Consider the following 25,337-nt stretch of genomic DNA (forward strand, 5'->3'; position numbering starts at 1 on the left):
CGCAGCAGCCCAGCCCCAGCCTTCTACTCCTCCGCCTCCGCCGCCGCCGCCGCAGCCGCCGGACACGCAGCCGCAGGCCGGGGCCGGGACGCAGCTGGGGAGTCAGGGACGCGCGCAGCCAGCCCTTCCCCCTCCGGCTCCCGCACCGCCGGCCGCCTCCCCTCGCCCTCCTCCTCCCTCCCTGCTCCTTCGCTTCTCCTCCTCCTCCTGCACGGCCCGGCTGCCAGCACCATGTCCGCAGGGGGAGATTTTGGGAACCCACTGAGAAAATTCAAGTTGGTGTTCCTGGGGGAGCAGAGCGGTAAGTACCCCGCTTATTCTCTTGGCTTGGCGCCGAGTCGACCCCCGCCGCCACATCATCCACCCAGTTGGGGCCCCGGCCCCGGCTCGGAAAGGCCCCTCCAAGCCCGGGTGGAGGGGAGGGATGGGGATGTGGGGGTCGGGGCCGGCTCGGGTGGGGCCGGGCCGGGGAGGGACCCCGGGGAGGGATGGAGGGGGCGCTGGGCCGGAGGTGGGGGTGAGGGTGGGAGGTGGGGTGCGGGGCTAGAGCTGCGGGGCGGACGCCGCGCGGCGGGAGGCCGGAGGGCGGCGGCTCGCTCAGCCGCGCCGGCCGGGGCGTGAAGGCGCCGGGCTCGCGGGCTCGCTCGCAATGCGGCACCGGCTGCGGGCGACCGCGCAGGTGGCCGGGCGCGGGCGGGGGCCGGGGGAGGACAGGCGCCCCTCTTCGGAGAACGAGGCGGGGCCGGCGTCTGGCCCAGGGCTCCCTGCGGACCCTACCCGGACCCGTGTTTAATGACGGGCACGTCCAGGCCCTGGAGCAGAGGGCCGCGAGGGAAGGCCGACACCTGTCTCCTGTGGAAAGAGCGGGCGCAGGCTGTAGGGGAACAGGGCGCCTACCTCCCCTGGCCTACGTCCGACTGGGCACGGAAGGTTCTAGACGCTGCCCTGTGCCAGCGTGTGTGAGCGTCTCTAGGGCTCAGGGTCTGGGCGAGGACAGCGAGGGTTCCCCGGTGCGAGGCAGATTTGGGGGATGGTACAGGGGTGCCTCGCACCAAGAGGCGGCGAAGCCTGGAGCTGGGCAGAGAAAGGACCAGGCGACACGCCCTGCCTGGCTTCCCAGCACCCCTCCTTAGAGCGTTGACGGCAGAGGAGTCTTCCCACCCCCACCTCCCAGCTCACAGCCCGTCTTGGGGGAGGGGAGGTCACCGTGGCAGCCGGCCAGGGGCGGGGGGAGGGGGAGACAAACGGCTTCCTTGCCGCCCAGCAGCCTCCCCGGGGAAAGCATCTCTGAAACCCGGGTTGGCCCCAAGGTGGAAGGACCAGATTGAAGAGCGTGGACCCCTCTGACACCTGTAGGAAGGAGTGGTTCTCAGAGCATCTCTCCAGAGGCCCCTCACCTGGGGCTGCAGAGGGACTGGCTGGGCCTTGCCCCGCTCACCTCAGGAGGAAGGTGGCCACTGGGGACAGGATCCCCAGCTCTAGCTCTGCAGACCAGTTCAGTTCACCTGGTTTGGTACCTGTCTGTACTAGGGACCAAGACACAGGCAACCTTAGGAGGACCTGATGGGCTCAGGGAATAGTGCTACCCTGGTGTGGGTACAGGTGGGTTGTGAAGGTCACATGGCAGTCTCCTGTGTTGCTACTCATTACCTGGGATGGATGGTTCAGAGAAGGATGTCAGAAGGTCAGGCCCTAACATGGGGATGGATCCTGGGGCCAGGCTGGGTATTTCAGAACAAGATCAACTCAGCCAGCCAGCCCTGTGTCCTGGACTCTTGAGTTTCTGATCTTAACAGAGTCCAGCTTCAGAACTCACTATTTCCCATGCCTGAAGGATTTCAGGAGTCTTCACATCCCAGTGCTAATATTACCTGGCCTGGAGCCCTGGGCCAGAAGTCTGATCAGGAAGCCTGGGAGTTGAATTCCTACCTGTGTTTCCTTGAGCAGATTTCCAGGCCTCTCTGAGCCTCAGTTTCTGTCTCTGTGAAATGGTTGCTCGAGGTTCTCTTACTCCTTCATGTTTCCCCAGTGCCTCTCAAAGGGCCTTGGCCCTGGTAGGTTCTCAAGGAACATTTGTTTATTCCAAGTCTGAACATGCTTCAGTAAAGCACCAGGGCTTTGATGAGGAGAATGTCTCTTGTGAGTAGGAGTGAAAACTCTGGACTCCCTCAGAATCTCTGATGGGCTGAGGCCCCTGAGGAGCCACACCAACCCCCTTTGTTCCTAAATCATTGAAATGAGAGCTTAAGGCCTCAGAGATGGAGCCCCCACCTTGCATGAGTAGATTAGAAGTCTGAGCCCCAGGGATGGGGAGGATTTGGGAGAGTCCCACTGTGAGTTGCTAGCACTTCTGGGGCTGGAACCCACATCTCCTGTTCCCAGTCATTAACATGTCATTGGGAATTAAGATGACCTTGAATCAGGGCAATGAAGAACTGGGGAGCCTTCCTGAGTTGAGGTGAAGATTGCCACTCTCTGGCCAGACTTGTGGCTCCATTGGTGACCTGGTGGGAATGCTGGGCTGTTTGGGTTGGGGGCAGGGTTTGTGGGCCCTCGGAACACAAGTCACTAGAGACAAAGGCTCTGCCATCAGTGGGATTGGCTGTTGGCCACTCTGGTCCCTTCTGGCTTGGAGCCCTAGGGCCCTGAGAAGCCTCCTTCCACTTGAGTGTGTAGTGGGTCGTGTACCTTGTATTCTACATGGCTTTTGGGGCCCCCCAAGTTAGGTTGGGACACATGCATCCCTGAGCCTGGGGGGATAGGGGAACTGCCTTCGTAGACACTGCTTCTGCCTTGCCTGCACACAAGTTTTTGTTTTTTTTTTTTAAGATTTTATTTATTTATGAGAGAGAGAGAGAGAACTCAAGTAGGCAGAGAGGCAGGCAGAGGGAGAGGGAGAAGCAGGCTCCTCGCTGAGCAGGGAGCCCAATGCGGGGCTCGATCCCAGGACCCTGGGATCATGACTGAGCCGGAGGCAGACGCTTAACCGATAAGCCACCCAGGCGCCCCCCCCTGCACACAAGTTTTGTGTGTGTTGGTCCTTTGTGTCACTGCAGCCTCTGCAGTGCAGGGAGCCCCTGAGGTCTGGCCCCCCCGTTACCCTGGCTCTCCCTCCCTATGTGACCTCAGAGGTCCCTCACCTTCTGCACCTGGGACACTTGGGCCAGCTGAGCTCGACAGAGTCTTCTAGAGCCACATGGGTCTGCCTGTATGAGCGGACTCCCCTGGGTAGAAGCCCGGGGCAGGGGCTGCAGGGATGTGGCCTTCTCTTGTTTCCTGTGCCTGGTATAGTGCTGGCATCGCCCTAGGCCAGTGCGTGAAGACAGCTGGATTCCAAAAAGGAGTACCTGACCTGGAGCCCAGTGATAAGAAGGACACCCTGAAACAGATAATCCCAGGAGGGCATCAAGCCTTCAAAGATAGCAGGACCTGGTTTGAGTGGAAGGCCTTAAGGAGCCACTCTAGAGAGAACACCCCTAGTCCGTGAGAAGGCCCCCCTCCTGGCAGCAGAATGACTGCTGTCCCCTAGACCACGGAACACAGCCTGGCTGGCAGTGTCAGCCTGGCAGGGGGTGGGACTGTGGAGAGGGACCCAGGATGAGGGGACTCTGCAGTAGGAGGGCTGTGCAGTCCTGCTGGTGTTCAGATGGCTGTCACTGGGCTTGCTGGCCATGCTCTCGTGCTGATGGCAGTGGGGTGGGGAGGCACACTGGTCCCAATGGCGACACTTGATGACATCCAGAGAACACAGACACCAGCTGGTGTCTGAGGAAGGAGTGGAGGCCTGGGGGACACACGTCTTCCTCCGAAGTTCTGACGGTGTTCTGTGGGGGGGTTAGGCTTCCCTCGATGCATCCGGGAGTGTCGTGGGGACTGGGGATGTGGACAGGCCTGTTGGGTGTTCTGGCCCCTTCTGATCTCCCTTCCCCAGGACTCCTCCAGCCAAAGCAGGGAGATTGAGGGACCACCACAAGTTCGGTCTGCTTTCCCAGGCTGAGGCGACAGGACAGTGTCTCCCTCTGACGTGCGTCCTCCCTGTCCTGTCCCTGACAGTTGTGCTGCTGGAGGGGCCGTCACAGTGAGCACGATGTGAATGGTGTCCCCAGGGTTGTGCAACACAGTGACTCTGCACACAGCTGCCTTTGGCCATTTAGTCATTTGTTCACTCATCCCCCTTCCATCATCCATTTATTCATTTAGTCAGGTCTTTGAGTGTATCCCTGCCTCATAGGACTTATGGCCCACTGGGAGTTCAGATATTTGTGGCTATAATTACAGCAAAGGTCTATGCGCGCTACGACGAGAAGAACAGCTGCTGTGAAAGCGCAGAGCAGGGCGTCCCACCCACCTTTGTGGGCAGGTGTCAGAGATGACTTCTAAGGCTTCAGAGGAGGAGATGCTCCTATAGGCAGCCGGCTGGTGACTCCTTCGGTGAGCGGAGTGCAGGGAGTAGGTCTTGCAAGGGGCCCACCCTCTCCAGGGGGCTTTGTCTGTTTTTCTCCCTGCTCTGGAGAAAAAAGGGGTGGGGTGGTGAGCAGGAGGACGAGGGTGTCTGGCTTGTTAGTGCTGAGAAGGGGCTTTCCCCCACTGTCACCTCATTCCTCCAGGTTAAGGAGTGGTCTTCCCCCCGACCCCCGCCACTGCCCAGAGGGCTCCCCCTGCCCCACCCAAGGCCTGGCCCAGCCTGACCGCTGCCGTCCCACCACACACCACCCATACCCACACAGGGAGCCCTTTGTACCTGAGCCCCATCCCAGAAGTCTGCCCTGCCACCTCCCAGACCCGCTCGCTCTGCTGTACCCAGCCCACTGGGGCACTCACCGTGACGTAGCTTTGGTTTCTTTCTGAGCATTTTTAAAACACTATCACATGCTGCCCCATGACCTCTCTGTTGCCTCAGTCACTCTGGATTTTTAAATGTTTATTAGCTTTTTCAGATACAAATCTCTAACTGAATTTTAAGCCCCTTAAAGGTGAATTTAAGCACCCAAGAGGACCAGGTCTTAGCTCCTTTCCCCTCTTCCCATCTGCAGGGGATTTGTGCTCATTAAATGTCTGCATTTAAAAATGATGAGATTATCCTCGCTGTGTGATAGGTACTGATAGTCCGTTGGTAGATTAAAAGTGAGGGGAGTCAAGGCAGCTTTGAAACAGGATTCTTCATCCTGACACATGCTGCTTTCTCAAGCCTGGAGATCTTAGCAACACTTAAGAATCTTTCACTGAGGGTTGGAGCATTTAGCCTTGGTCGTGCCCAATGCACAGTTCATCTCACAAAAGCTGAACTTCTCAGGGCACCCCCACCCCCACCACCTTCCCTAAAGAAATAGGAGAAAGCAGCAAGGCCACCAAAGATGGGAAGGAAGGGACGCGCCCAAACCAGATGTTGCCAGAGCTCACTTGGAGATCTTGGGTAAATCACCAAGTTGTTCTATGCCTCAGCTTTTTGGTCTTGTTTTCTCTCCTCCCAATTTTTTTTCCTCCCTTCCTCAGTGGCTGGAATGATGGGGGGAACCTTGGATGTTGGGTATGGACCCAGAATGTTGGCTTTGTTTCTTTAAAGAGGTGTGCATGAGATGAGAGAACGTCAGATGAGACCCCAAGATGAGAATTAACCTGTACTGGGCATAAGACAAGCATGGCGCCCTCAATGCTGAGGGTCAGGGACGAGAGAACTAACCAGGAGAGAAAAATGAGACTGTTGGCATATGTTCTGGTTCTGCAGATGTAATAGTACCATCCTGTGCATGATCTGATTATCCTTACCATTTGCAGCCCCCAAATTAAAACGAATCCCATTAAAATACAACAGAATAACCTCATCATCTTTTTGTTACTTATAAAATCCCTAAAGTCAGCCCACGAATATTTACCCTTATAGGTGTTATCCTGACCTTGCAGACTTGCCCGAGGCAGACCTGGGAGTGGTACTGTCTGTGTCCGTCCAGGCTGCAGCGTCTCTCTGTCCTCCGCCCTCTGTGTCTTCCACTGTTGCTGAATGAATGAACCACTGAATGTGCAGGGCTGTTTGGTCTCAGTGTAAATCACTTAGAGAAATTGTTGGGCAGAACCATTGATTAAGGTGAGAAAAGATTAAGGTGAACAGCAAAATCCATAGACATCCAGGGTGGACTGCTAGAAAAACTGTGCTGGGCATTTTCTCAACTGTCTGTCTGTCCTCCTTTTCCATTTATCAGCACAGAGTAGAGAAGATGAGGGAGGTTGCCAGGGAGAAGCACCAGGCATGCCCTGAGATGGGCAGCTTCGGCTAGAGCAAAAATGACAGGCACCTGGAAATGGGGCCCCAGGCAGAGTCTCTGCTTCATGGGACAGGGAAGGAGAGGATAAAGATTCATAACACCTCTGGACTCCTAGGAGAAGTTCCTTACTGTATCTTAGGGCTTTTTACTTCCATAACGATTGCCCTAAACTAAGTGGAATCTTTTTAAAAAGTAAATGTTCACTGTTATGAATAATTTGTCATTTAATGAAATGACTTATTTTTAGTAAAAAAGCATATTTATCCTGGTCTCTTGGTAACAAGACCAGTGGGAGCCCAGGTGACTCAACCATGTGTCCTGGGCCAGGTACCACCTGTTCCCAGTTGGGGATGTACCCAAGGGACAGGCCAGGGTCCAGGAGAAAACAGATGATACCCTGCTCCTAAGGGCAGAAGAGAGACTTAAAAGCCAAGGTTACTTCCAGGAAATGCTCTGGAAGACTGGCAGCCTGATGCCCTGGCAGGTGCTGTGGATCATGAGCCAGGGAGAGAGGAAGACTTGAGTTGTGTGCATTCTATGCTAGAGACCACAGCTTTCTTCCAGGGCCTGGATGGACAGTTGGTGAAGGGCCATGATGCCTTGGTGGGATTTCCCCAGAGAAAGGGGCTTCCAGTATTGGGTTAACCGGCTCACCCAGTTTCCCCTGTGGCTGGAGGTGAAGTGAGGGCAAGTCTCAGAGGCTGGCCATGAGCTGGGACTTTGTTCTGAGGGAAGTGGGGAGCTGGTGGAGGGTCCTCAGCTGGGGAGTGTCCTACACCTAGGAAGGATTCTTCATTCTAAGGGCTTGGAGAGGATGATGGACGGGGAGGGGTCCAGAACAAGTCTGCCTTTCCTGGGAAATGGAGCTGACCCTCCCAGGTTTCTGTGTTCTTCCTCCACGTAACCTCAGGTGGCATTTAGGAATACCCGCTATGCCCTAGACTGCACACAGGGTACTTTCTCCCTAGCATCTTGTGATAGATGTGAAATTCTCCCTGTTTTGCAGGTCAGGAGATAGAGGCTCAGGGAGAGCTGGTCATGGCCACGGACTCAACTGCTAGTGTGGCAGCACTGAATTTGAACCCAGGTCACTATGAGAAACACATACTGATCTGTTGGACCTCATGCCTCAAAGGCAGGTTCAGACCTTGTTGTGGGGAAGAGAGGACAGAAGAACACTGAGGCCTTATAGACTCGAAGTCTGCTGTAAATGTCTCCTGGGGAATTATGTGCCAAGCTGTTTGCTGAGGATGAGCCAGTGGATCACAGCATGGGGGTGGATGGGAAGAGGCCTTTGATTCCCCTAGGCTGGTGAGGGGCACCGGGGCCCTGAGCAGGGAGGAGGGCAGGGGGATTGCTCCAAGAAGCAAGCAGGGTCTCCATGGGGGAGTCTACTGGAGTTGGACTGCATATCAGACACTCCATTCTTACACAGAATGAACTGCTTATTTGGGGTGGTTTGAAGGGAGTTGGTTGTAGAGAGTGTGGGGGCAACTAAAGCCTTCCCAAGTCAGCCCTGCCCTGCCATGGAGGTAGATGCCCTCCTGGTTCTAGCGGAGAATTCCTACACTGGGAAGAACTGAGCAAACGAAGCGGCTGCTTCCCACCTGCTCTGGGGTAACCCTTCTCCTGGCCTCATCCTCCCTTCAGGCCTGGAGATATCAGGGCCCTGGAGACCCTGATTCTCTTCGGGGTCAGCCACCAGCAGCCTCTGTGGCTGGATAAGCCCCAGCCGTTCTCTGGCTTTCTCGATATATCCTCGGAGGCTACTGGACTGGGTGACCACTCAGGCCAGTGGAGCGCTGACTCTGGTCCTGTACTTCAGCGCCAGGTCGGGGTATGATGCCAAGCCCATAACACCCCCAGCCTGGAGATAGCACTGCGCTAGAGAGGTCAGAGGCACTGCAGAGGACGGCATGTAATCAGGGCCTCCGCTAACTGTCTCCCCCAGAACTTCCCTGGCCAGGCCCCAGTGCAGGGTGCCCTCCAGCCTGCTACCTCTTCTCCTGGGAGGCATTCTTGGCCTTCCTCCCTGGTGTGCCCCCGGGGTGCTGTGGCTCATCTCTTCTGATGGTGTGTTTGACTCAGGTTGCCAGGCAACGGGGATGGGGCTGTCCTGCCCTTCCTGCTGGCATGTGCTTATTCCTAACTGTACAGCGAGGACCTTTGATGGGGGACAGCTGAACAGGAGACAGCTCCCAGGTACTTCTACTCCAGGACGCTTCTTTCGGCAGCCAGGTGGGTGGGTGGTAAGCAGGGAGGGCTGGGAAAGGGCTAGTGCCAGGTTGGGTACGTAGTATCCCCACCAGACTAGCCCCAGCTCCTGCTCCAGCCCCATCACTTACTCGGTGCTCCTGAGCCCTGCACTTCCGCCCCAGCCCTGCTCCTCACTCTCTGGGTGGTGCTGGGAGGTAATAGGACTACCCCGAGCTCATTTTCCTCACCAGACAGCAGGGTAATCCTTAACTTTTTGAGGGTTGCATGAAGATCAAATACATCAAATCATGGCGCATGGTAAATGCTCAAGTGATAGGTAATTTTGTTAATGGAACAGTGACAGCAGTCCCCCCTTTTGTAGATGAACGAGGGAGAAAGAAGTAGGGGTGGAGGTTTTGAGAATCACTGCTGGGTCATTTTTGTGTAGTGAGCTGCAGAGCAAAAGTGATCTGATGCGTGGAGCTGCGTACCCATTTTATAGATGAAGAAAGTGCTTCTCTGAGAGGGGAAGGCTTCTGCACAGATTGCAGGACTCAGACCGGTTACTGCTGAGCTGGGAAGAGCTCCCAGGCCTCAAACTCCCTAGTTGGCATTTTTCCACTGCCCATCCCGGCAGGAAGTGGGACAGATTCACCCAGGCTTGCTCCGCTGGGCCCCCACAGCTGCTCACAGGAAGGGCACCTCATCTTCATGGCTCTGTAACTTGCCCAGGGACAAGGAGAGCAGCCTGGGTAGACAACAGGGGCAGAGGCTTTGCCATGTTGTGATTATGACAGTAGTTGGTGAGGTAAGCAGGTAATAAATCTCAGCCAGTGGTAACATGACTATTAAGCACACAAACAAGGTTCTGGGCGTGGTCTGCCGGGGGCAGGGGGTTGGGGGGGGGGGGGGTGGTGTCAGGGAAGGCTTCCCAGAGGAGGTTTTGCACAGTGAGCAGGAATTCAGAGGCACACAAGGGAGGCATCTTGAGCAGAGGGCCTGACTATGCCACGGCTAGGGGGCTGGGAGGGGCTTGGAACTTCTGGGGGAGTTGGGCATAGTTCAGGGTGGCTGGACTCTAGCATAGGTGTGGGGGGGCGAGGTGGTGAGCATGGTTGGAAAAAGCATTGAGCCTGGGGAAGGGAGCAGGGTCAGGCCCCAGAGAAGGGCTTCCACACACAGGGTTTGGATCTTCCCTGCAGGCAGTGGGGACAACTGGGGGGTTTTGACCAAGGAGGGACATGCGCATGGAGTAGAAGACAAAGGTGAAGTATGGCCTGATTGGAAGCAAGAGATGCAGGCAGCCTGTACCAGGCCAAGCAGGGAACAGAGGATAGAATATAGAGGAGGTTTTGTGAGCCTGAGCTTCCTTCCAGCTCTCAGATTTAGGCCTCTAGACACATAAATTTTCCTGGTTTTTTATAGGGTGAGAATCATTCAGGATAATGAAGGGTTGTAAGGGAGGGGCTCTTGTGCTTCTCTACAAGGCTACACTGTACTTGGATGCACCAAAACCAGCCACCTTGAGCTCCTCTGTCCTTCCTGCCTCCACAATGCCCTGGGTCCCCTGATTGCTTCTGTCCTGCCAAAGGGGTGCTCCAGGGCTGCTGACATCCCTTCCAGACTCTTCCCCTCTGCCACCTGCTCAGGACAGGATGTACCACTTGGAGTGAAGTTGGTTATTAGATGTCTGCACCCCCAGCCCCCTGGTTGTTGGGTATGTGAGCTCCTTCTGCCCTCTGGTCATTGGGTTTGTGAGCTCCCCTGGCCCTTTAGCCAGCCTCTTATCACTCCCTCCCTTGCTGAGCTCCTCTTCCAATGGATGCTTGACCCACTGTCTTTGCTTTCTCCCATGGATTCCCTTGCTCTTCTTTGCTGAATTCTAGCTCCCCAACAAGCTTAGGGGTCCCTGAGAACTTGAGGGAGGGCAGCATTGTATAAGGGAGAGCCCCACTCCCTGACTTGGAGACAAAAACCCAATCTCAAGCTGCCTGGCTGCACAAAAAGTAAAGGGTAAGAGTCAGGGAGCCAGAGTAGAGGCAGGGGACTAGCCCAGAGCGGGTGGCCTGCTTGGCTCAATTGGTGCAGTCCCCTGCCCATGAGGCAGCTCATGGTCTATTCTCAAGGACTGAAACCTCACCCTGCAAAGCCCTGGTGACCTCTGCCCCCTGTCCCTCCTGTCTGCTACCCAGGCAGTGCCCATGGAAGTTACTAAGCACCACCTGGCTATGCCTTTGTTAGCGTGGCTGGGGAGTGAAGAATATCCTAATTATCAGCAATCAAACACATTTCAGTCACTGCCCATGGCCCCTGGGAGCCGTGCCAGATTTATTGTCTATGAGGTCAGGATGGGTAAGGAGACCTGTTCCTTGCTTGGTCCTCAGCAGAGGTGTCTCCTTTGCCTGGAGTTGCTGGCCTGGAGATAAATGGGCCCAGAAGCTGGCCACAGGCAGCTCAATGCAGCTGTGACCATTTGAACCCCCTCTGTTCCCTCCTCATTGCCCTAAGCCCTGGGGCAGAGGCAGGACCAGGAGACCCATCCCAGGTTCAGGACTGGGTTGCTGACTGTGCCCTTCACATGAGAGACAGGTTCCTCTGAGGATGGTGTGCTAATTCAGAGAGACATGGAGAAAATGTTCTGTTCTGACCCTGTTGATGAGCAGGGAGTAAACACTGTGCAGACTGAAGAGAGTAAAGCGAAGCATTTCGAACAAGTGTTTCTTGTTTGTTTCCCCATCCAATGAAGGGAGAGGGCTAGGAGGAAAGAATGGAGAAGGGAGAGCCATAGAAGCATAGAGGTGGAGGAGGGAGGCCCTCCTCCCAGAAACAGACAGACCTAGGTGTGCCAGTCACAGGGCTCCTGGAGCAGCACTGAGGCCTTGGGAGAACCAGGGTGGTTTGCAGCTCTAGGTGGTGGTGCCCTCCATCCCAGGTTCTGTCCCAACAGAATGAAAGGCTGCAGGTTCCCACAGAGGCCCCGATGTGTACCAGGCACAGGAGTGAGGGGACCTGCTCTGTGTTTAGGTCGAGGACGAGGTGAGGAGCGGGGACTGCTGCTGCGGAGGGCTGATGACCTCCAGCGAGGCGGAGCATGGGTGGAGAGAAGGGTTCTCACCTTGTCCTGGAGGACAAGTGCTGGGCTTTGATGAGCACGCTCAGCTTTGTCCCTCCCTCTCTGAGGTGGGTTGGCTCTGCCCCACTGGGACCCTGCAGTTCCCAGACTGGGCAGCTGTGAGCAGGGTCAAGTCTTGGGACCAGGAGATCTGTGTTTATTTCTGCTCTTCTCTGCGTAGAGAGCACCTCTGAGAAGGGTTTCTTTTTAGGGAGAAAAAAAGTCCCCCTCCCCAAATTGGCCAAATTTTTAGAATATTAACAGATCCCACCTATAGCACCAGGATCCAGAAGTTCTCTGATCGTAATTCATTAAGTCCCCCCTTCCTCCCCCACATCCAGCCAAAGTGCCACAGGCTGCTGCCCAGATCAGAGTCTGAAAAGCAGGCCTGAAAAAGTGCCCGGCTGACCACCCACCTTGGTTCTCTCCCACCTACATCAGAAGAGGGCAGAATCCCACATGTGGAGCCAGAACCCAGCTCCCTCCTGCCTCCATCGTGCAGCAGAAGGGCTACTGTAAGCCAGGGTTCTGATCTGGATGGTGTCAACTTGTCCCTCCACCTCGGCTTGGGAGGGCTGGATGTGGTGTGCGAGAACCGTGCAGAGCAGTGTGCAAATGCACGGTGCAGTAGATACAACAGGCTTCCAGCCTTCCTCCCCCGTCCCGAGCCTCTGTCTACACCAGCTGGTAGCTTCCTTCTTAGGGCAGAGAGGCCCGTGAGGTTCTGTTGCAGGCGACCAGCCAAGTCACCACTGTGGGAGAGGAAGCAGAGGCTGAGTGAAGAGTAGAGGTGGTGTCTCTTAGGAACGTGTGAATGTGAGATAGTGTGTCATGTGTGACCTCAGGTGACCCCGAGTGAGCAATGCCCTTGCATAGCCCCTCCCCTCGAGTGCACATAGAAACTGAGGCTTGCTTCTACCTAGTATGGGATGGCAGAGGTGATGGATGTCCCTCCAGGGGTGTTCCTCTAGAAGATCCCTCTTGCTGGCCTTGAAGAAGCAAGCTGCCATGTGTGAGAGGGCCTGTGAGGGGTCATGTGGTGTGGAACTGTGGGTGAGCCTCTAGGAGATAAGAGCAGCCTCTGGCTGGCAGCCCCAACAAAATGGGGGCCTCCGCCCTCCAGCCACAAGGAACTGAATTTTGTCAAGAATCACAGGAACTTGGAAGAGCTTGGACTCCAAGCCCCAGAAAAAAGTGTTGCTACCATGCTGATACCATGATTGCAGCCTTGTGAGACCCTGAGCAGAGGACCCACATAAGCCATGCCCAGACTCTTGTCCACAGAAACTGTGAGATAATCAGTGTGTGTTGTTTTAAGCCACTAAGGTTGTGGTGTTACCCAACCAATAACTAATACAGATGGGGTGAAGATTTTCCAGGAAGGAGACACCTTAGAGATGCCCTTGTTTTGCAGACAAGGATTTGGAGCATCCAGGGTGGGGCCAGGACCTGCTCCAGGTTAAACAGCTGGCTGGGGCCCCCAAAGCAGGAGTGAGGGAGGCCCCTCGGAGTGGGGCCCTGGTTCTTGCTCTGCCGTTGCTTTCTTCATGTGGCCTTGAACAAACCGTCCTGTGCCCTGGACCTCCAGTTTCCCCATCACATGCTGGATCATGTCACATGTCAGGACTGGATCAAACTTTCTCTAGCTGCCTTCTTGCCCTGACTTGGTATTTTGCAGCCACTCTGATCTGTAAGCCTTCTGGGACCAGGCTTTTGCACCTTAGTGCAGTTTACTTTCTGCTGCTCCTTGGCACTTCCCCTGGGACTTCAGGAGGCAGGATTTCCTTGTCCTGAGCATACTTCATAAGCCTTATGGGCTCAGAGAAACCTTTGAAATGGAGATCTAGCTGTGAACCAGGAGAGATACTATCTAACCATGACCCTGGTGCCGTGTGGTTCTGGGCAATTGGCCCCTCTTCTCTGACCTCACATCTCCTCAGCTCAGTGAGGGGCTTGGGCAAGATTAACTCTAGAGTCCTTGATGGCTCATGGCACTTCTGGTGCAGCTTTTGAGAGGGCTTCTTAGGGAACCAGAGCTTGTGGGATGGGAACTGGGTGAGCCTGGCTACCATGTCCTGGTACCCAGGCATCCAAGTCCAGAGGGCAGACCTAAGTATTGACTCAGCTCACTCCCTCTTGCCTGGCCCTCTGGTCACCCCAGTACCTGATCAGCAGTTGTCCCTGATTTCACAAGAGCTGGAGACACAGGGCTCCTCCCTCCTACTGGGTGGTCCTGTGTCCACTCCCAGGCCCAGGGTTCTGGAGATCTAGAGTACCTTCTCTACCTCAGAAACAATGATCCGCATCTCTTAACTTCACCAGGAAGGCATCCCTACTCCCCAAGTGAACCCTGAGGAGGTGACCTGGAGTCCCTCATGAAAGCTTCTTCCTGTTGACTGAAGGGGGAGGTCTTCATATCCATTCTTCCCTTTCCAGCTGGTTCTAGAGGTGCAGGGCCTGGGAATGTGCCTGTTCCCCTTGTCAAAGCAGCAAGGTGAGCAGCAGTGAGCAGGCTGAGTGAGGGTGTACACAGGAGATGAGAAGCTGGGGCCAGGAGGAGTGCCAAGAACAGTTCCCTGTGCTCATGGAGACCTCAGAGACAGCACTCATGGATGTCGGCTTAGGGTCCTCTGAGAAGGTGCCCTGCCTACATTAGCCTGCAGTCGGACACCACCTTCCATCTCCTGAGCGAGCTTACTCTCTTGGCCAGACCATAGCAGGCCGCCATGCATGGGGGCTGCGGGTCCACTGTCACAGGGCCGCTCTGACTGGACCTCAGCTGACAACCTGGGAAACATAAGCCATGCCTCTCAGCACTGCCTGCTCGTTCTCATTGCCCCACTCTTCTCTCCCTGTTAGTGAGGCTTTTACCATCAATGACACCAGCAATTTGCTTTGGGAAGAAGGGATAAACATGAGCATGAATACGACTTTGCCAAACTCTGTGCTGTGGATGGGCCAAGAGTTCCTACCAGTTCAATAAACTACCAAATTGCATTAACACCAGCCTTGTCAAAAGATCAGCTGGTGGTGGGAATTTAGCATGTGCTCCCTCCTTCTCTCAAACATACATATCCTCACTATGAATTAATGTTTCACAGCACCCGTGCAGCTACTCAGGCGTGTGGACATGACTGGCCTGTGTAGGGTCTGAATGCAGTTGGCCTGAGCCTCGGGCCATTCTGTCCACCCTGGTCTGGCTATCCACGGAAGCCATGCCAGAGGGTAACTGTGTATGCTGTGAGTGGGGGCTCCTGATCTGAGCAGGGAGTAGATGGTGGCTAGTACTCAAAGCTAGCAGGTGCTGGTGCTGCTGTTGGGACCTGGAGGGGAGACTCTGCACCTTTTTTGAAGCTGACAGGAGTGTTTGAGATGACTTAGTGAGGCAGAGAAGGTCCAGACGGTAGGTGCACTAGTTGTGGTTGGGACGAGCTCCACACAAGCTGGTCTCACGTGGTTGTCAAGAAAGTTGGGACGAGCTCCACACAACCAGGTCTCACGTGGTTGTCAAGAAAGTCCCGCAGATTCTCTTGACAAGATTCTCAGTTTCACAGCTAAGACACCGGGAGGATCAGGTAGTTCCCACGCACACTAGGGCTTCTGATGCCTGCTGGATTGGGCATGCATGTGTGTGTCTGTGTTTGCATGCATCTCCCCACACGTGCACACGTGGTGGTTTCACATGGGCTCTGCCCACTGAGTTGATTTGTCTAGGCTTGCTCAGTCTCCTGGCCATGGTTAGAAGGGCTCACAGCAGCTTCCTGGTGCCCAGCTAGGTCCTGGTTTTCTGTAAAAGACTAAGTTGATGCCAAGTACAGTTATATTCTTGTTTCTTAGGAAAACTTCATGTTGACCAGAATGTTTAATAAATCAGAACAAGCCATTTCCTGAATGTGCTAGGAATCTGAGAGACATGGATGTGTGCATGTATGTGCATAATTTTTTAAAAATCACCATATTTCTTTCTTTGTTTAACTTTTTACTTTGACATAATTTTAGGCCTTTAGAAAAGTTGCAAGAATAGTACAAAGACTTCCCATGTGCCTTTCACCTAGAATGTTAACTTTTCATTGTTCTCATAGAATTCATAATATGAGAGGTGAGCGTAGGCTTTTCAACCTACATTGTACATATGAGGAAGCTGAGCCTTAGAGAGGACAGTAACTAACCTAAGATCACACAGCAAATAAGTGGCAGAATCAGGATTCAAATCCAAATCTGTCAGATTTTAAGTGCATGTACTATGTGTGATGTAAGCATGAGTGTGCAGGTATCCTGCTCCTTTGCCCAAAGAACTTACTTTCTTGTGTTATAGGTCTGCTAGCAGAAATTGTTTTCACGTTTGATTCCTTTTTCTCACCTTCATTTTTAAAAGATTTTTTGCTGGGTATAGAATTCTGTGTTGACAATATTTTTCTTTCAGTACTTCAAAAATGTCACTTCATTTTCTTCTGGTTTGTGTGGTTTCTGACAAGGTAACAGAAAATTTTTTCTTCCATGTTCTCTTAGGTCTGTGATCCAACATATAGTTATTTCTGTTTACAAAGTCAATGATCTTTTAAAGATTTTTATTCTTTTTAAAGATTTTAAGTAATCTCTACACCCAACCTGGAGCTCAACTTCACAATCCTGAGATCAACAGTCGCACGTTCCACCAACTGAGCCTGCCAGGTGCCTCAAAGATTTTTAAATAATATGAAACAAATATTACATATTTAACCACATATTAACCATTCCTCATGTTCATCGTTCTTTTGTGTAGATCCACATTCCCATCTGGTGTCATTTCACTTTCTCCTGGAGGACTTCCTTTAACATTTCTCATTGTGAGGGTCTGCAGGTGATGAAATCTGTCAGTGTTTGAATGTTTGAAAAAATTTTTATTTCATCTTTGTTTTGACAAATGTTAGATAATATATATATCTGAAAGTTATAATGTTTTAGGTTAATAGGTTTTTCTCTTTCTGTACTTTACAGATAACTGCTCCATTTTCTTCCTGCTTGCATTGTTTCTGAGGAGAAATTACTGTCTTCTTATTTTTGTTTCTATATACTTAATGTGTCTGTTCTCTCACTACCTTTATGATTTTCTCTTTGTCACTAATTCTGTGCAAATGGGTTATGATGTGCCTTGGTGTGTTTTCTTTTATGTTTCCTTTGCCTGGGATTCATTGAACTTTTTGGATCTGTGTGTATAGTTTTCCTCAAATTTCAAATATTTTCAGTAATTATTTCTTTAAATATTTTTCTCTGTCACTACTCCCCCACAATCAGTCCTTTGAGGACTTTAATTACATATAGATTAGTCCACTTGACATCATTCCACAGTTCACTGGGATTCCAGTCATTTATTTCTATTCTTTTTTGTCTTTGTTTCATTTTCAGTATCACTGTGTCTTCAAATTCATTGATCCATTCTTCTGCAGTTAATCTGGGATTAATCTCTTGTTAATCCCATCTGGTGTATTTTTATATCTCATACCTCTAGAAGTTTGATTTGTGTCTTTTTAAATGTCTTCTGCATCTCTCTTTAACTTTTTGAACATATGAAATAGAGTTATAAAAATTTTTTAGTGTCTTCATCTGCTGATTCTAACATGTGTCAGTTTGGGCCTGGTTTTGATTAATTGGTTTTCTTCTTCCTTATTAGAGATCTATTTTATTGGTTCTTTGCATGCCTAGTAATTTTTTATTGGATGTTAGACATTGTGAGTTTTGCCATGATATGTATTGGATAGTTTTTGTATTCCTATAAGCATTCTCACAATTTGTTAGCTGGGACTGGAGTGGTGCTCGGTCTGAGGCTACTTATTGCCCACTATTGAGGTGTTCTTTGCATGCCTGGTAATTTTTTATTGGATGTTAGACAGTGAGTTTTGCCATGCTAATATATGTATTGGATATGTATGTATTGGATAGTTTTTGTATTCCTATAAGCATTCTCATGATTTGTTAGCTGGGACTGGAGTGGTGCTCAGTCATACTAATTATTGCCCACTATTGAGGTGTTCTTTGCATGCCTGGTATTATTGGGTGTTAGACATTGTGAGTTTTGCCATGGTGTGTATTGGATAGTTTTTGTATTCCTATAAATATTCCTAAGATTTGTTAGCTGGGACTGGAGTGGTCCTCACCAGAGTGGGGCTAATTATTGCCCACTTCTGAGGCACAGCCCAGTGTACTGTAAATGATGAGACTTTTCACTCTGGCTGGTAGGAACAGGCACTATTCCCAGGCCTGTGTAGATGCCAGGCAATTTCTTTTAATCCATTTGGGTGCTCCTTTCCCCAACCTTGAGTAGTTTCCTTACACACATTTGCTGATCCATCCTCAGCTGAAGACTGAGGATGTTCTGGAATTCTCTTTCTCTCTGTGCATCTCCCTTCTCTCCAGCACTCTGCCCTGTGAACTCTAGCTGCCTTGTTTTCTCTGGACTCTCAGCGCTATCTCAGCTCAGGTAGTCCACCTGGCTCCATCTTTCCTGTGCTCTGGCCTGATATGTCCTCAGAGCATCAATTTGAGGACAGTGGTGGGGCTCATGTCATTTGTTTTGTGTCTCTCAGGTTTTACTGTCCTTCACTGCAGGGTCTTGGAAATTGTTTTTCATATATGTTGTCTGTCTGCTGGTTGTTTCAAGTGAGAGGATAAATCTGGTCCCTGTTATTCCATCTTGACCAGAAGCTGAAGTCCTGGGCCCTTGGTTTTTCATTTAATCATTTATTTGTAGGAAACACTGGTTTGGACTCATGAATGTGAACAGTGACTTGGGCAGGTGGTGTTGGGGCTGGTAGCATCTTTGCATTTCATCAGTGATGTTCATCCAGTTGATTATATTAGCATGTAAATTTAACTGGCTACATGATTTCTGCCCTCCAGACTTTTTCAAGAACTTTCTATTGTCCAGCTCTTATAAAAAGCTCAGTATTAACAACTAGTTTGGTTTATCTCATGAATACTATGAATCTTACAGTTGGTCATGATTTTTGTTTGTCTTTATTTTTTTGGTTTTTGAAATTTTCCTTCCCTTCCCTTCCCTCCCCTTCCCTCCCCTTTCCTTCCCTTCCCTCCCCTGCTGGGGAGCTCAGGTAATTTCTTATTCTGACTTTGGGGGCTGGGTAAGATGTTATAAGACATATTCCTGTAAACAAACTCTTTGCTCCAGCCTTCTCTTTTTAGCTTACTTGCCTTTTGCCTTATATCCCCCTCAGAATTCTCAATTGCAAGCAAGAGACATCTGCTCTTACTACCCAGCTGATTCGAGCAGAGCAGACAATGAATGTGAGCAGTGATTGGGAAGTTCAGCTCTTACTACCCAGCTGATTCGAGCAGAGCAGACAATGAATGTGAGCCGTGATTGGGAAGTTCAGAGTCTCTGGGAGGGTCAGAGAACCAGGCCTAGAGCAGCAATCTGAGTCACACCAGGACTGATCCAGGAGGAGGCACGGTTCCAGTGCTGGGTACTGGCAAGAGCTGATGCTGAAACCCACATCAGGGCTGCCTCTATGTGCAGAACCCAGAGGGCATCCCCTCTCCCTGCCCCCAGAGATTCATGTTGGCCATTTCTGGTGGAGTCTCGTGTGAGGGTCCGATGGGAGAGCCAAGTCATGGCCTGTAGCATGGCTACGAGAAAGGATCTTATGCTGGGGAGGATGGCTTTGGATCTCCTCAAACATAAGAGGGGTATTCAAAAAGATTGGGAGGCTATTAGTATTGTTATTGATATGTAACTACTATATCTTGATATTATTTTAAGCAGTTTTATTTTCAAAAGTAACCAATAACCCCTTTGGAGGAAAAAAAAAAGCAGGATGGGGTTAAGCCAGGCTATCAGATAAGTGCAGGCACTTCTCGTACACAGCGGTTACATGCAGACAGCACAGCCTCTCCCTCCGTGCCAGTGCCCCCTCCCTGGCTCCAGTGGCCCACAGCCCTCTCTCTCAGGGCTCCAGACCAGTGGGGGGTGGCAGTGGGAAGGGGATGAAATGTTTGAAGGTTGGCAAAGCCCAAGGGTCGGAGGGACTCTGGCCAAGCAGGAGAGGAGCTCATGTTGGTGCTTTCTTCAAGCTGTATTTCAGGCTTGGTAAGCATTTGTCACCAGCCCCAAGGTAGAAGCAGGCCTTTAAGACCATCTAGCCCGACCTCATTGGAATAATGACCTCTTAGCCTAGTGAATGGCAGAGCTGAGATGTATGTTGGTAGGGGGCCAAGGGAGGGGATGACACCCCATGCCCCTGACTCAGAGTAGGCTTTCCTAGGATCACTGGGCTTGCACAGAGGAGATAGGGATGGGTGGAGGACAGTGGGGAAGTGAGAGGGGCAGGAACAGGTCAGGTTCCCAACTGGAGGAGGAGAAAGGGCCTCGGCCAAGCCAGCCCCAACCACCGTCCTGCCCACCCCTCCTCCACTCCCTTCTCCCTCCTCTGTTCTGTCATCCCTGAGCCCCTCAGTGAGGCCCAGGTGGCTGAGCATCCTCTGTCAGAGGGAATTAACACACTTAATTAAAGTGTCCAATGAAGAGCTTTGCATTTTTCTTAATTACTGTCTGAGTCTTTTGGGGGACGGTTTGAAATGGGATTTTTCACATTTCCTCATTTAGCCTACAGTGAGCCAGCTGGCCCCTCAGGGCTCAGGTAGGCTGGCAAAGCCCTGGTCTGGAGCTGCCTTTCTGAACATGGGGTGGCAGGGTGGGTGTGGAGTGGGCCCTAGCCCTCCAGCCTTGTCAACTTTGTAGGAAGGTTAAAGCAGGCTTTTCTGTTTTGTGAAAACAGCACAAAAGGAAACGAGGGTCAGACAGATGTAGATGGTGTCTCACTGGTTCTTCTCATCAGTGTAGGACCCAGGGGCTGTGCACCCCATGGTCAAGCCAGAAGGGGGGAGTTTGTGGGCATGGGGGTGCAGGGGAACAGTGCAGTCCTCTCCCCACACCCCTGCAGAGTAGGGACACTGGCCCAGGATGGCCTGGCTTCCTTCTTAGCTGCGGGGCAAGGACTGAGCCCTTCAGCTGGCAGGCCCTCCCCAGCACTCATACAGCTTTTCCCACTTGTGGTTTGGAAACTGAGCTGATGGAATACCTGAGTCACCTGGGCCCAACCTAGGAACAGGTTATTGGCCTCAGCCGTGGTGAAGCAGATTTGCCTTTTCAGTCCTGAGGGCTGCCTTCTGACAGCTACGGACATTCTCTGACCTGGGCCTGGCTGTGGGCCAAGGATGCAGAGACCATTTCCCTGGCATGTGGACTGCTCTCCTAAAAACACAGGTATCAAAGAGGTGGGCAGGCTGCCAGGGTGGCCTAGAAATGGCAGGGGGCTCTTCCAGGTCTTTCCTGCCTCCCACTCTGGGCCTAGCTCTGTGGCCCCAAGGAAAACCAGATGGAACCCCACTGTCCAGCAGCATCCCATAGCTAGTGTGGGTGGTAAATGTGAATGTGTGGCCTAGAACAGATTATGGGCCGAGGTTCTGGCTTAACTCAGCAAGAGGGCTAGGCTACCCTGTGGGCGGTTCATGCTCTGCCAGGTCTTGCCAGACCTTCCACAAAGTCTCCAGCTAATTTCTTGTGCTCTCCCTCATGTTCTGCCCCATTTCTGGCCTTCTCAGCAATCTCTCCACCACACCACACCCACACCTGCTATGGAGATGACAGGGTGGAGAGGGGTCCTTCATGGAGGGAGACAGTGTTAGAGCAAGAGTCTGGGGGGTCAGGGCCCACTCAGCTGTCAGCCTGTGGCCTGGACACAAGCCGAGCCCGGAGCCCTCATAGCCACTGACCCCAAGGTCCTGGGAGGGTTTGGCTTCACGTGGCAGCCATGCGGAAGTGTGGGTGACAGCTGTATGCAGAGGATACCTCAGCCTTACATCACCAGCTCCATCCAGTCCCTCCCCTGGGGACACCGTTCCACCTGATGCCCCGTCCCCACCAGTTAAGAGCCAGCCCAAATGGCCACCTCCTTCAGGAGACCACTGCAGTTCTCCAACCTAGTGGCCTTGTCTTCTGGTTGGCTCTCAACAGTCCGTCCCAAGTTGCTTGGCACTTTAGGAATCTGCACCTGAATAGCTCCTCACTGGAGCAGGGCTGCAGGGGAGAGCAGAGATGCACCTGCTTTCTCGCTGGGAATTCTGTGCCCAGCATGGGCCTGGCACAGAGTAAGCCCCCAGTGGGTGTTTGTTGAGTGGGTAGAGAGGCCTCTGCAGCTACCTAGAAGCCACCCAAACGTACAAAAATCTGCTTATCTGGGACCCGCCCTGAGATGGGGACCGGAGCCTATGGGAGGCTGGTGGAGTGAGGTCCAGGTGGGTGCTGGTAGCTGATTGTGAAGGGCTGGCATTCAATACACATTGCACTGGTAGAATTTCCAGGGTGTGTGGGACTGAGCTCATCTGGACAGGTTTGCAAAACCCCTGGGTCAGCAGCTCACAGTCGGATAAGAAAATAACTTTTATGATAATGACAATAGTGAAAAATAAGCTTAGATTCTCAGCTCATGAGACTGAAAAACGATTGCTAATAATTTTTTAAAGGTTTTCTTTCTGAATTTAGTGCTGGCATTTGTGCTTTGGCCTGACAATTAAAAAAAAAAAAACAAAAAACTTTTATGGGTGACCTGAATCCAGGTGATTTTACTTATTTGGGGTTTGCTCCTCATCCAGTTTTACTTAGGCTTAAGGAATGGCTCCATCATCTGCTAGTCACAAAGCCAGGTGACAGGGAGGTGTCCTGGGCTCTCCTCCGCATCTGACCAGTCACTAAGTCCTGCTCTCCCTAGCTCTGTTTCTCCCCAGCCCCACTGCCTCTGCTTTCACTGAGATCTGCTGTCTCTCGCTGGACTGCTGCCCCCAATCTGGCCCCTGTAAGCCATTCTGCCTGAAGTGCTGTAAGTTTTCCTCCTAAAGCACAGATCTGGTGCTCTGATTAAGTAATGCTCTATCACAAACACCCCAAAACTTAGTGGCATAAGACAATGTGAATATTCACTTTGCTCAGGAATCTGTATGGTTTGGACAGATCCTGGCAGGGAAGGTATGTTTCTGTTTCACTGGGCATCAGCTGATGGCTCCAGGGCTAGGGCCTGGAATCATTGGAAGGCTCCCTCACCCACAGGTCTGCTGCTGGTGGGGGCCTCCATTTCTTGCCAGGCGGGTGTCTCCGTGTGGTCCTCCCTCACATAGGCTGCCTTGGGCTTCCTCACAGCATGGCGGCTGGGCTGAAGGGCCAGCTTCCAGACAGAGGCTGTGCTGCCTTTCCTCAGCCAGTCTTGAGAGTCACAGTGCCATTTCTGCCACAGTCACAGGCCCACCCAGTTCCCCCCCCCCCCCAGACAGAGTATCAGTGGCACATTGTAAAAAAACATGGGGATGGGGAATATTTGGTGGGCCATCATGGAAGTTATGAACGGCCACACCTGTTCCCACCACCTCTCTACTTAAGACCCTTCAGAAGCTGCCGCCACCCTTGGGAGAGAATTCATGCTCCTTGGTGTGTCCCCTGCCCTGCTGGCCTTGCCTCTCTCTGCCTTCCTTCCTTCCTCCCTTCCTTCCCTCCACAGCCAGCCCCAGAGGTGGATTTTGGTTTAAATCAACCCACCAGCCACAAGGAGCTTCCTTGAACAGTGTTTGTCACGTACGCTTCTCCTCACACACTGGTTGGGTTCCATTTTCCCTGAGACAGAACTCAGATGTGGAGACCTCCCAGTGTGTCCCCCATGGCTCCTGGACACATTTCTGCTCCCCCTGGCCTGTCGTCTCCTGTCCCTTGTCACGAGCTTTGTGTCTCTGCCTCTGTGCCTTTCCTCACACTGTTCCCTCCATCTGGAAGCCCCATTCTCCCTCACCCTCCCACAGCTTGGCGACTGCCCTGCCTCCTCCTTGTGGCCTTCCCGACTGCCCCGCCACCTGGGCCCCTGCTTTTTGTGATTTCCTGCTTTGCTGCCGGTCAGGCCTTTCCATAAACCAGCACAATGTTGTGCCTGGGGCGTGGACGATGGTGGCAGATCTGGATTTATACGCCAGCTCCAATGCTTACCAGCTCTGTGACCTTGCTGGCAATAACTAACTCATTGGATCGTGATGAGGATTCAATGAGGGAACCTAAGTTAAGCACCACATTTCTTGTCTGGCACTGAGTAGAAGCCCAGGAAGAGAGTCGGTCTCCTTCTTTGTAAAGACTCCTGGCAAATGCTCAGTAATGAATTTTTCTCACCCTCATTTGGTTGAAAGAGGAAAAATGCATCTCCCTGCTTAATCATGTGGGACTAAACTACCAGAAGATACTGCTGAGCCATGAGCAGAGAGAAGAGCTCAGTAACGATATGCCTGCTTATTGAATATAATCCTGCCAGTGGAGCCGAATCTTTGTCCTCAGGAACAGCTCTGCGTTGCTGCAGCGGTGTCCGGGAGCAGCTGTTAGAAGGCATGCGGGACAGGGTGACCTTGAGAACAGAGCTGCGAGGGGAGGACGGCTCCCAGAGGCGGCAGGGGCCGGTCGAATGCACGATGGATGCCGCCGCCCCTCCCGGGCCTCCCCCGCCTTTGGCGCAGTGGTAGTGCCCAGTCAGGTGACGGCTGCCGCGGTCCTGCCACCCCTTCACGCCGAGACTGAGAGAATAGGACGCCGAGGAGGTGGGGCAAGCTCGCCGTTTGCGGGTTCCCAAACCTTCCACCCAGGGCAGTTGTGGAGGGTCTGAGCCACATTATCCCGGCAGCTGTGGATGGAGTAGGGGTGGTCTCAGGGAAGCTCGGAGGCAGGCAAGAGGGTGGGCTTCTGCTCTGAGAAATGAGAAAGACGGGCCTGGGGGAACAGTAAGAAATTACTCCCTTTTGCAGCAAGTCAGTAATGAACCCATCATTCAGTCCAGGCCTCAGGTAGGGTGCCGGGCCCCAGGTGTTCAAGCCCGCTCACCCTCACATGTAGAGCCCCCCTTGTGCCTCTCACTTCCCAGTTTCTGACCTTCCAGATTGGGTCAAGCATGGCCCCACTGGGGAAAAGCCCCCCCATCTCTGTCTGGTCCCAAGGAAAAGGAGCCTTGGCGTGGTGGGGCCGTTTCCGGAATCCTATGACATCCGTAGTGGTGGTAGCAGGGACCTGGAAGAATCCTGAGACCCAGTTTGGCCCCAAGATGCTGAGGAGGGTCAGGGAGAGGAGCTTGTGCCCTGGTGAGGTCACCCCAGCCTGGCCCCACTCAGTCTGGCCCTGGGCAAATAGCTGTCAACTCATTTCCGTGTGTGTGAAAATGAGGATGGTGGGAGCACCTGCTTCAGAGTTGAGGCCTAAACTACGTTAAGGACTTAGCGTGGGGTTGCTGCAAGCGCAGAATTCCCGCAAGCTTCCGGTAGGGAGGGGTCTCGTGTATTCTGCTCACTGCTGTCAGGTAAATCTGTGCCTGGCACCCCTGGCACGTGCCTGGAACACGCTCTGCAAATACAGGAGGCGTGTGCTGCCCACCATGGTTATTTTGGGAACGCGCAGGAAATCCTGGCGGGACTCCACACTTGAAAGTTCCTCCTGCACAGCCCCAGTGAACAGCTTGTCTCGGGACCTTCTTCTTCCACCTGGCAGTCACCCTGTGAGCCAGCACTCACCCACTGCCAGTGGCTGTTGTCTCGAGATGGAGTGACTTGGCCTTGTCACCCTGGTGGGGATTTTTTTTTTTTTAAAGATTTATTTATTTGAGAGAGAGAGACAGCGAGAGAAGGAACACAGCAGGGGGAGTGGGAGAGGGAGAAGGAGGCTCCCCGCTCAGCAGGGAGCCCGACGCGGGGCTCGATCCCGGGACCCA

General features: G+C 52.7%; 1 protein-coding gene across 1 annotated transcript in view; it reads left to right on the forward strand.

The window, feature by feature from the left end:
- Positions 1-25,337, forward strand: part of RAB6B (RAB6B, member RAS oncogene family) — a 62,261-nt gene continuing 36,924 nt past the window's right edge. Inside the window, exon 1 of the mRNA XM_032408670.1 lies at positions 1-301. Coding sequence (XP_032264561.1) covers positions 232-301 — 70 coding nt within the window. The 5' untranslated portion in view covers positions 1-231. The remainder of the gene's footprint in view (positions 302-25,337) is intronic.

The sequence above is a fragment of the Phoca vitulina genome, unplaced genomic scaffold, assembly GCF_004348235.1.
Source record: "Phoca vitulina isolate PV1807 unplaced genomic scaffold, GSC_HSeal_1.0 scaffold10, whole genome shotgun sequence".
NCBI classification, from domain to species: Eukaryota; Metazoa; Chordata; class Mammalia; order Carnivora; family Phocidae; genus Phoca; species Phoca vitulina.